This window comes from Strigops habroptila, chromosome 4 (assembly GCF_004027225.2).
Source record: "Strigops habroptila isolate Jane chromosome 4, bStrHab1.2.pri, whole genome shotgun sequence".
NCBI lineage: Eukaryota > Metazoa > Chordata > Aves > Psittaciformes > Psittacidae > Strigops > Strigops habroptila.
Window position 1 is genome coordinate 26945717 of NC_046358.1, and position 15876 is coordinate 26961592.

At 41.0% G+C, this 15876-nt stretch overlaps 1 protein-coding gene across 7 annotated transcripts in view; it reads left to right on the forward strand.

Moving 5' to 3' along the window:
* SYNE3 (spectrin repeat containing nuclear envelope family member 3) overlaps positions 1-15373 on the forward strand; it is a 64855-nt gene extending 49482 nt beyond the window's left edge. For 6 of the 7 annotated variants that reach the window (XM_030485019.1, XM_030485025.1, XM_030485020.1 and 3 more), the window contains exon 18: positions 12201-15373. In XM_030485019.1, coding sequence (XP_030340879.1) covers positions 12201-12398 — 198 coding nt within the window. In that variant the 3' untranslated portion in view covers positions 12399-15373. Of the gene's footprint in view, positions 1-104; positions 360-12200 lie in introns of those variants that run through there. The other variant, XM_030485023.1, reaches the window with a different exon arrangement.
* Positions 15374-15876: the final 503 nt, after the last annotated feature.

Below are 15876 nucleotides of genomic sequence, written 5' to 3' on the forward strand. Positions count from 1 at the left end.
TGTGCTTACTGTATCTCTAGAAGTTAAATATCCATCTCCTGCAAGAGTAGGGGAACTCAGTTTTTATACATCTATATGCTATATGAACTTAATTAATTTTTCAGAAGAGACTAAGGAACAGCCCAAGTCTGTCCTTAAAGGATTTAGGGGTCAAGTGCCTAAAATAAGTTTGAAAATGGGACTTCTAATTCTTTAGACACTTCTGAAAAAATTGCTTTGGATCATTCAGCCCACATTCTACTGCAGAAAACCAGAAAAAGTCAAAAGATTTGTCTAATGTTGTTAGACTAAATACTTATTCTAAGCAGCGGAATTCCTCCTGTGAAGGATTTTCTTTTGAAAGTGATGACATAAGAAACAGAAACAGTACAGGAGACGATAAGAAGAAGCTTAAAGAAAACAAAATGCTGCCAGTTTCTTGTTAAACCCAAGCAAAATTTCTGATCCCATTTTCATAACATCAGCAAGTTTTTCTGTTGACCTGAGCAGTGTTGAACTGAGTCTTTTCTTTCTGTCACAATTTGCTTTGTTTATAGACACTGTTAGTGTCTACTTTGTACTGTCATCTCACTTTCCATTTGTTTTCAAATAAGGCATTATTTGCCCAACACAAAGTAGATTGGGTGAATTATATGTTGCAGGAATATAATCACTTAATCATCTTAAGCTAAATCAAATCTTTGATTTCTCGTGTTGCAACACCTCTTTAGGAGAGACCAATATTTAAAGGGTGCAGTAAAGTGTACTTGTAGTATGGCCAGAAATCAGACTTCCCTTATTCCAGTGAGATATTCCTCTGGTACTCAAATGTGGAATAGCATCTCCAGTATTTTTCCTCGTGAAATACTGGCCAATTTGAGGTAGTTTTCACACATTCACTGAATAGTTTTGGCAGCAGTTCAGCCTTCCTGAAGACCCCCAAAGAGTTTTTATTCTTGCCTGTCTGGCTCAGCATTAATTGTTCGGTACCACTGGTGGTCATTCAGTAAGGTCACCAGAATTTTTCAGACTGGAAAAGCAATATGACATTTTAGTAATTGGTGTAGAGGCAGCCAAACCTCTAGTTTGGTAGTGCTGCTTTTCGCTAGAAAAAAGATAGTCCAGAAGACCAACCAAGGAATTCTCTGCTTTCATATGATTTGGTTGGGTCAGGTTGTTTGTAGTGGAAAATAATACAGAAATTTAAGGCATAAGCACATATCCACTGCACATTTAGATACCTTTTTTTAATTCATCTGTCCTACTGGCTTGGGGTAGGTGGTATTTATGCCTCCTTAACTTCTCTAAAAGAGACTAAACTCTTCCATTAATTTTCAAGGATACTGGAATAACATAATGGCAGGCAGCAACTGCTTGTCAATTAGGCCTACAGCTAAAGCACAAAAAAAAGCATTCTATGAGTTTTAAATAGCTACTGAACACAAACAAAGAGACGCAGCTTGGGGTGGGAAAGAACTGAAGTACCTTGTAAGCATGATGGAAACAGCTCCTATTGCACCACCAAGTGATTTTCAGTTTCCCTTCAGCCATACACATGTTACAGTAACTTACACCTTGCTCACTTCAGAGTGATTTTGCTCGGAGCATTCATTCTGTATTTAAGTGTCACGACAATGAGAATACAAGTGCTATAAGCAGAGGTGTCTTTTTTTCATTCAGGTTAAGGGGTTTATCATGATGTGAGCCTGTGTTGCCATAAGATCATTGATCACCACTTAAGAGAACCAGAAAATAATGTTGGTCCCCTTTGGGCACATCACTATTTAGGCTGAGAGAAAAGGAAAAGCATATCAACTAGAGAATTTGTGGCTTTGCAGTTTATTTTAAATTCAGATTTAACACCTAAAGTGCAGCCAGAAATAAAAGATAGATTAAGCAAAATATTTTTTTAATGTTTTGAATCTCCTTTCAAAACCATGGTGAAGGAAACCAACTACCCTGAGAGAATGGCTGATATCAGGAGTTAATATCTGTAGAAAGTACACATGGTTGAGGGCTGCATCACCGTAGTTGCAACATCCAGTCAGTTTGCATGCACTGGGATCTCTTTATTTGTCAGCTCCCTCATGCTTTTGGATCACACAAATTTAGCAGAGGTTGCAGAATCACACATGTTTTTGGACTGATCTCTGCTTTCTGCAACATGAGGTCCCCAGTGACTCTGCTTTTCTCCTGTTTGAGCTGTGAACATTTTGCAGCAGCAGCAGATCAACATGGAGAAGGGAAAGACCCAGCTGTGGGCAGTCTCAAAAAAATGCCTTCTGGTTTTATTCCATTTCTAGCTTGCATGGCCAAATGTTGGGTAGAGCCTGCTCCATGTATAGTAATGTGCTTTTTTTCTGGTCATTCATCCTTTGCTGAGGACATGCCCCTAGCCACTGGTGCCCCTAGGAGCAGTACAGGCTAATGATTGTGATGTGAGCGACTTCTTGTTGATTAACAAAAAACAGTTGCAGGAAATTGCACTAGCTGCAGTGAATTTTTAGCAGGTGCCAGTGACAGGGCAATGTAGATGGATATTTCTGCAGGGCACCTAGCACACCCGAGAACATAATCAACAAAATGCTCAATAATAACTATGATAAATGTTACTTTCAAAGGTTGGCTCCCAGCTACCTGAAAATATTCCATGAGCATTCTCAGTATAAATAGGAAGTCAAAGGCTCATTATTTACAGGTCTAGGTAGCACTGTTTGATTTATTTTCTTGAGTGCTCGGAGTAATTACGCTTCCTTGCTAAACAAATGATTCTGGCTTTATTGTTTGTACAAACAAAATAATTAGGATTCATTACATCAATGGTCAGCTAATTGCTTCCTTTGAGATTCTTCTAAGAGTAATCTCCTATAACACACAGACAGAAGGAACGTGTAATTTAATCTTACTTAGAGACACCGTTGATCTGGAGTCTGTCAAATTAATGCAGTCATTCAGGAAACTGTGCAAAGCAAGAGCTGCCACAGCTTGCCAGGGAGAAAACAGTAATGTGTTCTGCTCTGCCCAAGTGGAGATATGACATGAATTCTTCATGGCAGAAATTCACATTACAGAAATGCACAGCATCATGTCTACATACCTGTGTTAGTGGTGCCTCTCTATTAAAAGTGTGTGGCCTGTTTGTTTTCCTGAAGTCCTGCTGGGTGTTAGCCACTTGAAATCTTCTCAGTAAAATGAAAAAGGCTCATTAAAAGGTATCTTTCCCTCAGTTTTCAATATCTCTTTTATAAATAATCTCTCTACACTTTTGTCATCATTGTGCTTATAAGCCTGTGCCTACCTGCTTTAGGAATTATACCATGGCCCAAACAGGAAGAAGCATCTTGCCATTAAGTATGAGCAGATAGACTTACTTGTCCTCAGCAGAAAGAAAACTTAGGCAAAAAAATAAGAAGCTGAAATATCCTGACTGCCTTTTCTTAACTGTGACCCCACTGGTCATGTCCCAGACAGCACCATGCTCTTCTTTCTCCAGCTGGCCCATGAGCTTCCTTTCATGTTACTGCACCCGTGAGACTGCGTGCCTGTCTGCTCTTATTTCTGTAGGTTTCATGTTATTTACCAATCTACATTACAGATTTCCCAAATGGTAGAAAACAGGGACTCTTTGTCTTTTATCTGGTTCTGCCACTTCTGTGCCTTGCAATGCTCTTCCTCTACAGCAGTGCTGGTGCAAGATAAAGACAACCTCTTGCTTCCCAGGACACCTGGTTCTTACTTTCTGTTAATGTGGTATTAGCTAGGTAAAGTGGTTGATAGTCCCTGCTTTCTTCGTTGAAAAGATGTGTCCTTCAGTGGCCTACCATGCTGTGAAGTATTCACAGATTTTCACCAAGGAGATACCTTAGAATGATTTTCTCAGCAGATAAAATTTTATCTCCTAACTGAAAGGTAATGAGAGATATTTGCTGACCAATAGCAGAACAAAATCAATTTCAAGTATATACTTGAAAAATGTTTTTAACACTGCTGTAAAAAGCATGGTAGGAAAAATTCTTATAGTCAATAGCCCAGATTGTATATGTATTAGTTTTTTAAAAGTAAGCCATCACATTTTTAAATTGTTTAAACAAAATGCAAATAATATTCAAATTACATATAGTGAGAAAGGAAAGTTTAACCTTGGCTTGAGAGGAATTACTGGTAAAGCAGCTGGAAACATACATTGCTGGCATGATGAACCAGCTTTTGATGTCAGTAGCTTCTTCTACAGGTTCCAGAACATGTTGTCTTTATTTCAGTTTTTATTTTTACTATGCCAAAGTTGATTAGTTCATTTCAAATTACAAGGCTGAGTGGAAGTTGGAAACTGGGAGAAGTTGTTTTACTTCCCTGCCTTCCTGAATAAATGTAGAACACTGATGTCTTCTGCTAAATTTCAGATTCATGTCTGCTAAAATTCAGATGAAATGTCATCCAGCTGCTAGCTGCTGCTGACTCTCCTTCTAAAAGTATTACAGCATTGCCTTTAAATGTAAAATATATTTATTGGGATAAATTGTATTGCTTATCAGTGTATTAAATCTGGTAGAGTACTCCTGTCTTTTTAATAGAACTAAATTAATTTCAGTGAGCATCTCAGTCCCTCGCAGCCGCTCACTCACTCCATCTGCCCCTGCAGTGGGATGGGGGAGAATTGGAAGGGTAAAAGTGAGAAAATCTGTGGGTTGAGATAAAAGCAGTTTAATAAGTAAAAGAAGAAAACAGAAAAGCAAAACCAAGAAAAACAAGTGATACAAAAAACCGCAGTAGCTCACCATCAGCAAACTGATGGCCAACCAGTTCCCAAACAATGGAATCCCTGGTAAAACTCTCCTCCCCCTAGATTTTATGCTGAGCCTGTTGTCATATGGTAGGAAATATCCCTCTGGTCAGTTGGGGTCAGCTGTCCTGGCTGTGTCCATTCCTAGCTTCTTGTACGCCCCCAGCCTACTCACTGGCTGCAGTGTGAGAAGCAGAAAAGGTCTCAATGCTATGTGCACACTGCTAAGCAAGAACACAGGTGTGTTATGAACACTGTTTTAATCACAAATCCAAAGCATAGCCCCATACAAGCCGCTCTGAAGAAAGCTAACTCTGTTCCAGCCAAAAGTGGTACAACTGGTTTAAAAACATCTTACCCTGTTCTGAACCTTTTGCAAATACAAGAAGCTAAGTGTAACTCACTGCCTGCTGTTGGATATGAAAATGTGCTTCAAAATTGCCTCACTGGAAGTTTGACCTTCCATATTCTTATAATGTGGAACTAAGACAAAAATTTTTAGCAACCCATCCTACCTACCACTTTACTAGTCTTCCACAGTGCTTCCTAACTTTTAGCACATATCGAACACTTTCCAGATTAAAAGAAAGTAGTTTCCACTGCTATGTTCCGAAGATCGGACCAAACCAGGAACTTTTTCTGCTTGCTTAGGCCTGGAGAATTACAGAAATCAGTGCTGCTTTAACAGATCAGGCTGTAGCTCTTGTCCTGTGGCATGCTTCTCCTAAAAGCTTGTCATGTTGTATATGCACACAGGAGCTAACCTTTATAAATCTGTTTGTGTCACAGTAGCATATGGCGCAGTACTTAGTTCTAAGCAACTGTGCAGCAGAAATTCTGAAATATCAGCCATATGTGACTGCTGAAACCACAGATACAAACTGCTGGCTTTTTCTTGATTTCTGTTTCTTTTAAATGAAGCCTTCATCAAAGATTCTAGCTTATCATCCAGCCATGTTGAGATGCTCCAGAATCTCCCCTAAGGGAGAAAACAAAGCCTGTAATTTGCCTGTATACTTATTTACATACATACAGTTATGCTCTTCACAACTGAAAAGAATGTTAAGGTTGCAAAGTCAAGCAATGCGAAGATAGAAAATATCAGAGCTAAAATTGCTTGTGTGACCTCAGTTAACCTCCCTTCAGCACATTCATTCTGGTACCTCTTTATAAGATGGAGAGTGATAAGCACAGGACTCAAAGAGGTACCAGCCATCCTTATTCATTCTTCACTGCTGGTTGCCTAACCTGGGCAGCGTTTGCATTTACGGAAGTACAGTACTGAACCCAGTGGCTTGCTTGTCCTTTTGCAGAGGCCACATAGTCTCTGACTGGCAGTATCCAACTCTTAGTTCCTGCTATGGTGTATGGGAATGAGCCACAGCTTTGTCCAGGAGCATGTTGGATGTGTTCTGTGGTGACAGTAGTATCTAACTCCCCCAGATTATTTCCCTCTTGAAAAGAGCAGCTGTGATTTGCAATATGTTGCTTATCTTAGAGAGGATGCTCATGGCTCTAAGTTGAGAACTGATGAAGGGCCCACTTCCAAACTACCTCAAATCCAGTTTGCTTTGGTTTGAGAGAGCAGCAGTTACAGGAGTTGCTCCCCCTGTAACTGATCACTTTTTTGTTGGCAATAACCTGCTGCTGTAAGTGGCAGCTGAATTAGTACCCAGTGGGATCCTCAAGTGGCAGAAACCCAGAGCCTCTCAAAGGCAAAGTATCACTGATAAAGCAACTGCTGTACCAAAAAAAGGGATGGTACTTGGTGATGGCATGCTAATATTCAGAATGAAAGGGACATGGTAAGCTGCTGTTGCAGCCTTCCTGGCAGCTCTATTCATTCTCAGAGGAATAATGAAGTGGTAGAATTCATACCTATGTAGGTGATCCTTCCCAAGGCCTATGTATTCTTCCTATGAAGATGTACTTCCTCTGTCCCTATTACTGTATTTGAAGCCCATTATGTTGTGACCTTCTCACTCTGGAGGTAGGCTTGGATTCATCATGCCTAAGCATTTAACTTAGGGGTTTACAAAATCATGCATGGCGCAGAGAATGCAGATAGGGGTTGATGCTCCATCTCCTCCGCAAGAAAGAACTAGGAGCCAGGTTCAAAGCTGATACAAGGTGTTTGTTCATGCCAGTCAGTTGGCCTGTGGGACACTTTGCTAAAGGATATTGAGGACTTTGTATAGTTTTTTTTATAGGTTCAAGGAGAAACTGGACAAGTATCTGGAAAAAAGATTCACTAAGTGATAACTAGATGGACAATCTACATAAGGCTGAGGAAACTGTCTGAGCTGAGGAGCATCCGTGCTGATTGCTGTAGAAAATAGGTATTTGGGCTGCGTACAGCACTGGCATGAAGCAGCATGGCTGTTGGTGTCTTGGTCTGTAGAGTGTCTGTAGGACACTAGGGCATTGGTCCCTTTATCCATGGATAGAGTAGGAGTTTTCAGGCAGCAGTGCCTTTCCCAGGGCAGTCTCTCATGAAATGCTCTAAGAAGCATAAATCCAAACTAAATCTGTTTTCTCTGTTGGATCACTGATTCAGTGGTGCAGGTATGATTTTTATCAGGCATGCTGGTGACATACAAACAGCAGCAAATACCCACTAATGAGCATGGTATAAGATTTCTCTGCTCCCTCAAATATCTAGATTAACTGTGTGTTTTCATATATCCTGGAATGTGGTCAATAGCAAGCCAGGGAATGCACTGATTTTTAGTAAAACACTTCAGCAACTTACACAGGAATATTATGCACCAAGTTCTGAAGTGCTTTTCTGCTGTTTCCCATCAAAGTGATTTTTCACGGTGCATTTGGTAAGGAGTTATTAACTGCAAACAGATTTAAGTGCTGAGGACTCCCTAGATCTAAACCGATGCTTGTCATTCAAATGCCCCAACATGAATCAAGTACAAATGTGAATGTTCACAGCCAGTGCAGTTCATTTGGTAACAAGCATGTATTTAGCATTACAGAGAACACAACCATCTATCCCTTGACAATCCTTGCTTGTCCTGGTATTTTGAGGGAAAAGGGGGAGGATGTTTATCCTTGATAGTGAACTTTAAAAGTATATTTTCTCTGTAAATGTCAACCTATTCTTTTTCCATGTGTTTCAAAAATGTCTCTGACACTTTGGCTTGATACCCAGGTATTCCAGCTGTTATTCTAAGATGGTGGAAATTAAAGTTCTGTTGACTTCACTGGAGCTTTGCCAGTTTTCTCAGAGGAAGATTTGATTTCAGAATATTTTGTGGAGCCTAGATCTGACACATGCACTGTAAGCACTATGGGTGCTGGGTAGTTGCTGTACTGATGCCAGTAGCCAGAGTGATTGGGGAAGAGGAATTCCACTGTGTAGCACTGTGGGTTGTGGTTCCCACCTTTGATCTCATATGGAAATGAAATGTTCAAACTGTCTTTTGCAAAGGGGTTACTGTTTCACACTGTCCTTTTCTAACTCAGAATGATGTGCTGCAGGGTTGGGAGTATTGTACTGGCTCCAAGTAGACTTGTAGAGCCCTGATAACTCTGAGGCGAGCAAAGCAGAGGTTTGAGCCTTGGCCTCCTGAATTCCCTGTTGGTACCATCGTCTCAAGTCACCACAGCCTGAAAAGCCTCTCTCTCACAGCATAGACCTAAAAAAACACCTTGATTTAGTCTTAGTAAAATTGAAGTGCTGGGGTTTTTTCATACTTGGAGAGGGACTCAGTGCCCAGAACCTTCCCTGCTTCTTCCAACTGTATCATCTCTTCTATTATTACTGCATCTCCTTCACAATTTTCTATCCTTTAACTGTAACACCTCTAGCACTACCACCAAAAAAAAAAAGCCCCCCCCCAAAAATATCACCAATTGTTCCAGCAAGCACAAAGCAACAGAACTAATGTAGGTTTCATGTGCACAAGAACCTGGGCATATAAATAATGAATCCATTTGTAAGGGTATCTGCTGAACTCCATGAATAAATAGTTCTGAATCCTGCTGCAGACACTGAAGTTAATGGTAAATCTCCCATGGATTTCAGTGTGTGGAGGTTGGGGCCCTCATATATTAGGGGGTTATCATTGCAAATTTGCTGAAAGCACCAAACTCTCACAGCTCCTGTGTACCTCATCTTCAGTCCTGCAGAGCCATCGTAATACCATGTTTGTCATAGCAGAGTCATTCCCATGGCAACAAATGGAGTCAGAAATACAAGATTCTAACCTTGCTGTGTGATCAAACAAAACAGAAGCTGGGCAGCAAAGACAAAAGTTCATCAAATACAAATGTCTATAAACTCAGCAAGCGGGTGCGAGAGAAGCAGCAGATAAAGGCAAAATATCTCTCCTTCTCTGAAGTTCTGCCCCTATGCAAATGTCTCTCCACAGATTTTTCTAATGCTAGGATCTGCTGTGGTTAGCCTCAGTATCTTACCCTGCAGAAAGCTCCAAGGAGAGGAAACAATCAGTTGTTAATAACGCCATTTCACAGTAATTCCTCCTGGAAGATGTGCTTTGAAAAGTAATGCTATTTTACAGCTCTTTTCAATACATCTAAAAACAAGGCACTTAGTAAATAACATTTCAATCTCATCCTATTTCTGAAACTTGTATTAATAATCTTTGATTTATTGATCAGGATAGAGCCAGTTACCTGCTCTGAATCAAATGCTGGATTGGTAAAAGAATTAGGGTAGGAATAACATGAGTGGCTAATTGGCAGTGTGGTCATCACAGGAAGCCAGCGACAAACTGGAGTGACCATAAGACAACTGGTCCCTGGGCCATGGCAGGAACATAGGTGAGGAACAAGTGGAAAAGCCACTATTTCCCACCAGTTCAGAGGCAGAAGGTGATAACTGGGAAGACAGGTCTTGCAGCTGGTCTGGGAGTGAAATAATAGTTTCACATTGCAGTGGCTTTCAAATCCGATGCTGAAGGATTGACAGCTGTAAAGCAAAAGTTTTAGGTGCTGGTAGGAATACTGGCAGCAGTCTTAGAACTGTGTCAGTGAGAGCCAGACTCCTAATTCCTAGTTTGAGTCTGTGAGAGCATTTTTGAGACTTCCAGCCATGAAGTTCAATGAACTATTGTACAGTCAGTCACAGGATCCTACCCTTTAACAACATCAGCATTAAATCTTCTTATGCCTTAGTGGTAGAAGAAAGAGCATGGTTTGAATTGTCCCAAGGTAGAGGTAATTCTGATCTTCCACCAACAGAACTACACCTGTTAATACATACAAACTTGTCCATGGCTTCTGCAACCTGGAAGGGGCTTTTTTTCCTTATAGATGGGACACTATAATAAATGTATTTGTCATATTGCTGCATATTATGAAAGCAATGAGGAATTAAGAATGAGAAATAGTCAATGAAAACAGAAGCTATCAGTGACAGTCCATTGGTTTATACTGATTACACCAAGGAGTGGCTGTTTCATGGCATCACAGAGACAAGCCCAGAAAGCTCTGACCAAGAGTTGTGGCTGCTGCCCTTATACGTAACAGTTGTAACATTGACTACAAACACAGAAGCCCTGCAGGTTTTTCTCAGCCCATAGGCTGCTGAAATCTATGGGAGATGAAGGATGTTAGGTCTGGACTTCAGGGCTAAAGAAGGGAAGGTCCCATTAGTACAGCTGTTTACACCTGGTGCTTTGGTTAGTGTTTGAGAACAGGTCACAGTAGGAGCAGATGGCTCCTATGATGCAGCCAGGTTGGTGAAGATTTGGTTTTGTGGGTAAATGCTAGTTGTACCCAGGGAAGTTGCCCAACGGTGCTTAAAGTCAGAGTCTCACTTACACCCTGACAGGCACCCATTGCCCACTAACTACTGACAGTTCCAGTGTCCAGGATCCTGAGTTGCTTGCTGACCTTGCTCAGCGAGCAAGTTACAACTCGGATACTGTGGGCCAGAAATGATAGAGCAAGTAGCTGTTGTGCTGCTGCCTCTACATCTGCTTGGCACAATAATTAAATCTCAGCAGCCTTTCGATAATGGAAGCAAACCAACTACAACAGAAGAAGGATTTCACAGCACAACTGTCTCATGGTCTGTAACTGCAGCTATATATTTGCCTTCATAATAAATTCTATAAGCATTTATATAGAGCTACAAGAGACTGAGAAATTTAGAAAGCAGTGGAAGAAAGAGATCCTTAAAAAGTAGCATAGGGTGTAATTACTTTCCTCTACCTTCATTCTGTCCCTTATCGTCTCTGCTGATGGTTCACATGGACTATTTGGGGTGGTGATGTACTGAGACAGAGGCCTTGCCTGTTAAGTCAAGCATCTAGTAGAGGCCAGAAGCCCTAATTTTGCTGCAGCAAAATCACCTGTGGCTGGAACACAAGAAGTTAACTTCCTCTTGTGGAAAACGTGGGTTCTGCTTCAGTGGATGTTCTGTGTTGATATTTGTGACATAGGTTGGTCAATAATGTTGTAGCCGCATTATTTCTATGTTCTGATTATAAATCCATGCTTGGTGAAATTAATGGACTGTTGAGCCTTCTTTTTCAGGACTCTCTTACAGACAGTTGACTTCACCTTTTTTTTGTGAAACACGCATAGCTCAGCTCATCGGCAGGAGATATCCAGGAATCTTGCCAATGGAAATCTCACTTTCTGAATTCTGTAGCCCCAAATACGTTCTCTCCTGGTCATGCTAATCCAGATTAAATTCATGATCTTAACTGAGCTACTCTAGTTTTGCAGTAGCATAAGGGACTTCTTTGTGTGTCCCTTCTGTGGCTGCTCAGCAGTAAATGTGACTTCAGTGTTGTCTTCACTGTCACACCCTGTTGTGTCTTCTCTCATTCTCTTGTACCACATAAGAGTTATACCTTATGGGCCTGGTAATGTGTAAGAGCTATTGAGACGAACTACACTTCAGGGCTGTTTTTCTGACCTCCAGCCTCTTGGACCCCAGAGTCAGAATCCAAAGAACATGTTGCAACTGGGGAGATGGCTGTGAGCTGGATGAGCTGCAAACGAAGCTCCTTTCTGCAGATAGAGCGCAGAAGGCTGGCTTCTCTCTTCCAAGCATCACCACTCCATTTTACTGGCTGGAGAGTTACTAACACAGATCTTCTGTGCCATACACTGGGAGGACAAATGCTGCTTTGGCATCAGCGTTTGTAACCGCCATGTTGTAATTGGAGAATGGACTTGGAGGCCATTGTCTTCTTCTGCTAGAAAGTCAGCAGTGTTTTCCTTCTAGAAGACAACAGTTTGCAGCAGTGAATTCTTGAGGAGAGTGAAATACTCTCTTAAAGACATCATTTAAGCACCATCTTCAGTCAGCTGCAGTGTAACAAGCACCCAGGCTGGGTCCTAGGGCAAGGACAATTTGGGTTGTTCTACAGCCTGGCAGTTTGCTGTATTTGAAATGCGCCTCCCCAGGTCTTTTGTTTTTCTGAGTTGCTCTTCGGTTTGTGTCTTTCAGAAGCGCTCTGGAGGTGCGTGCTCATTCCTGCATCGAGTGTGCTGGGCAGCACTACCATTGCAACTGCTCCTCTTGCTCCTCCTGCTCCTGGCCTTCCTCCTGCCCCTGGCAGAGGAGACCCACAGCTGCTCTCTGGCCAACAACTTTGCTCGGTCCTTCCACCTGATGCTGAGGCACAAGGGCCCACCTCCAACCTAACTTCTTGGCATGGCACAAGGTGACTGTCAGAAATATAGACTCTTCAACAATTGCAAGTGTTGCAATTTCAGGGCTTCTAACAAGGCCATCATATCAACTGGATAGGTCATATAAATGCAACATAAGAGTAGTCCACTTTAATCAGGTATTTGAGCAAAATTAATATTTTTGCAATATTTTATTATTATATTTATAATGTGTATATAGAGATTGTGTAAGTATGTACATACATATATATATAAAACAAAATGCATATCTGTGGTCAAACTAACATCCACCATCCACTCATCCACTGTTTAAGGATAATCCTGCAATGTTTCTGTTTCTACCATCTTTCAGCAAGGGGTACTGAAAGATGGTTTTGTTGTGGGGGTTTTGGGGTGATTTTTAAAGTCAGATTCTTGTTTACAACTGAAGTCAGAGCAGGTATGAGAAGATGTGGGCATGCACCAGAGCGCAAACTGAACAGGCATGGTAGAATAATGTTTGAATACAGTGGTTGACATTCAGCCCAAGGAAAATTGGGACTATTTTATTTGAAATCTTGAGCTGGTTTTTTTTTTTTTTTCAGTAGCTGGATGCAGGGATTGCAGGAGGTAATGGAAATGTTTCTACTGACTTCAGTAGGAGTGGGGGTGGGCCTCCTCTTGTTCTCATTTTTTACCAGATTTCTTTTTCAATTATTGTGTTCTCCAGCCCACCTGAATCAGCAGAGGTAGAATACAGTAGAAAGCAAGCTGGGGAAAAGAAGTGTGTATATATATATATATATATATTTGCATTTCTATAGCAGGAGAACTTTTAAAATCAGATCATAATTTTCTGAACAAATTTGTGAGCACTGAACAAAACCTTGTGTCAGTGATCTTTATAAAAAGCAGTGGGTTTGGTTTTTTGTTTGTGGGATTTTGTGGTTTGGTTTGTTGGGGTTGTTTTACTTTATAAAGTGGCATTTCATAATGGATCATAAAACCTGAACAATGGGGTGCAGCCTGGCTCTGTGTCAGCAGAGCAAAAGTTGGAAGTACTTTAATAATACCACCCTGTAAACAAGATTCCTTCCTAGGATGTTTTTTAGTATTAATTGTTTGTTAAACTGATATAAACTGATTGTATACAAGACAGTCAAGCATTGATTTCTACATAGTCTAAGATGATGACAACTTGCCATTTATTTACCTAAGCTTATGCCTGATCTATCAAATTTTTGAATGTATGTTTTAACATTGCCTTTAATGTAAAAGCAGTTCTCACTGTACTGTGATGCAACCATTTTTAGTGGTGTTTTTACCTAATTGACTCATGAGAGAAAAGGTAATTTGTACAATTTTGTGCCATTTCTGAGAGCTATCCCTTATCGTCCCATGTATTTAGCCACAGTAGTAATCATGGAAAAAAAACATTCACAGAAGAAAGTGTTACTTTCGCATTCTGGCAGTGTTGCAGAGGAACTTGTCTTCTGGGTATCAGTATGGTGTATTCAGTCTTGTTTTCCAAATAAGTTCCAAAATAGTATTAAATTTGTGGTACAGGTATATTATGTAGTAGCTGAGAGACTGAAGGAGGAAGTCACACTTCTTTAACAAAACCACGAAAGTTTTCTGAAGAAGCAAACGTGGGTAGAACAGGGAGGCGTAGCAGCAAGGAGCTGATTATAAGCACAGAGGGAGGGAGAACAGGCATATGTGAAAGATAACTAACTAAAGATAAGAGACAAGAGGTGTCCAACAATTTATAAAGCCTAAGAAATGGAGTCATGATGAACACAGAGGACTAGAGCACAGGCCCTATGGAGGAAAAATCTGAATCTTTTTGGTTCCCTCTCCCCACTGCTGTATTGGTACTACTGCATGTTAAACAGCTTTTCTTCAGTAAGGTTTAAAATGGGGCAGGTAACAGGGACTCTACCAGTGTTCTGAGGAGATTCTTCCACCACCAAGACTCTATCACTGTGTTCGTAATAATGCTTCCAACCACACTAGGTTTGCTAGAGTTGGATAAAAATGCCAAAATTGTGATAAGGTGGAGAGTAAATTACAGGAGAGAGAGCAGGGGTGGTGAAAGTATTCAGGTAGAGTGCACAGGGAGCAGGAGGAGGAGCTGAAATGATGCTGATTAAAACCTGACCGTCAGGAGGTAGCAGAAGAGCTCTAGAGAGCAGGCAGAGCGGGGTTGAAAGCAGAAAGGTGAAGAGAGAGAATGTACACTGAGCAATAAGACCTTCACACCTAAACGGGAAGCAAAGGAAGGCCTGTGATTTCTTTCATGAAGGAGCCAGATGGAGAGGAGCTATAATTTGTCGGAGAATGGGGCAAATAAATTCCTTGCAACGGTTCTTTCTGGCGGCAGAGGACATACCTCCTCTCCTCTGATTAGCTGTGCAAGAGCCATGAACATTCCCACAGCGTTCCTCTAAAAATTGCTGCCAGCCCTGAGGGAATAAACCCCTGTGGCTGGATAGCAAGGAGCTAATCATCACACACATCTCTATTTCAGATTAAATGCACCAGTAGAAAGAAGTGTGGGGGAAGAAGGGCAGTAACAAAACCTCCTGTATGTGGTGTGGATATTTTCACTTGGGCACACACTTTTCTGTGACATACCTACATTGCACTTCTGTGGCTTTTTCTGAGCTGTTCCAGGTGATGAAAGTAAAATACCAGTGAGAAAGTAAAAATAACGAGAAATAATATAGCTGCCAGTGAAAATCAGTAGGGAGAGAGACAAGTTTTTTCTATAAAAGCACAAAATTTCACATCAGATTTCCTTCTGCCCAGTCTGACCTGAATGATTTTTTTTATGGGTTCACAAATGCATCTAACACAAAAAAAGTATGTAACTGTAGGATAAAATTTATACACAGAGTTCCATAACAGAACAACTGCATTGTCACCTTGATGTTTCAGTGTTGTGGCAGGTTTAAAAAAAAAAACCTGAAATAACAACAACAAAAAACCCTGAAACCAACCAACCAACCAAAAAAAAATAAAAACCAAAACCTCAAAACCTAAACTAGAAACACGCTTTTGCTGCTGGGTTTGCCTTCAGTTTATTCTGAGCTTGTAAACTGTTTGTCCATCTGGCTCAGGCCACATAGCCTATGCTGGATGCAGATGCCCACAGAGCAGAGCTCTTGTGTGTCTCTCCAGGCTCTTTTTGCCTGCACTCTTGGACCCAGTATTTGATCAACCACATTAATGACCCTTCAGCATTGAAGGCAAAACCCTGCGCTTCAGTGCCCATGCGTTTAAGTAAGAATTCTGCACAGCCCCAAAGGCATGCTTCAGACACAATCTTTGGAGTGAAAGCAAGCCTAATCATAGGATCATAGAATCGGCTAGGTTGGAAAAGACCTTTAAGATCATCAAGTCCAACTTTTACTCCAGGACTGCCAAGACCACCACTAAACCATGTCACTGAGGGCCTCATCTACACGGTTTTTGAACATTTCCAGGGACAGTGATTCCACCACTTCCCT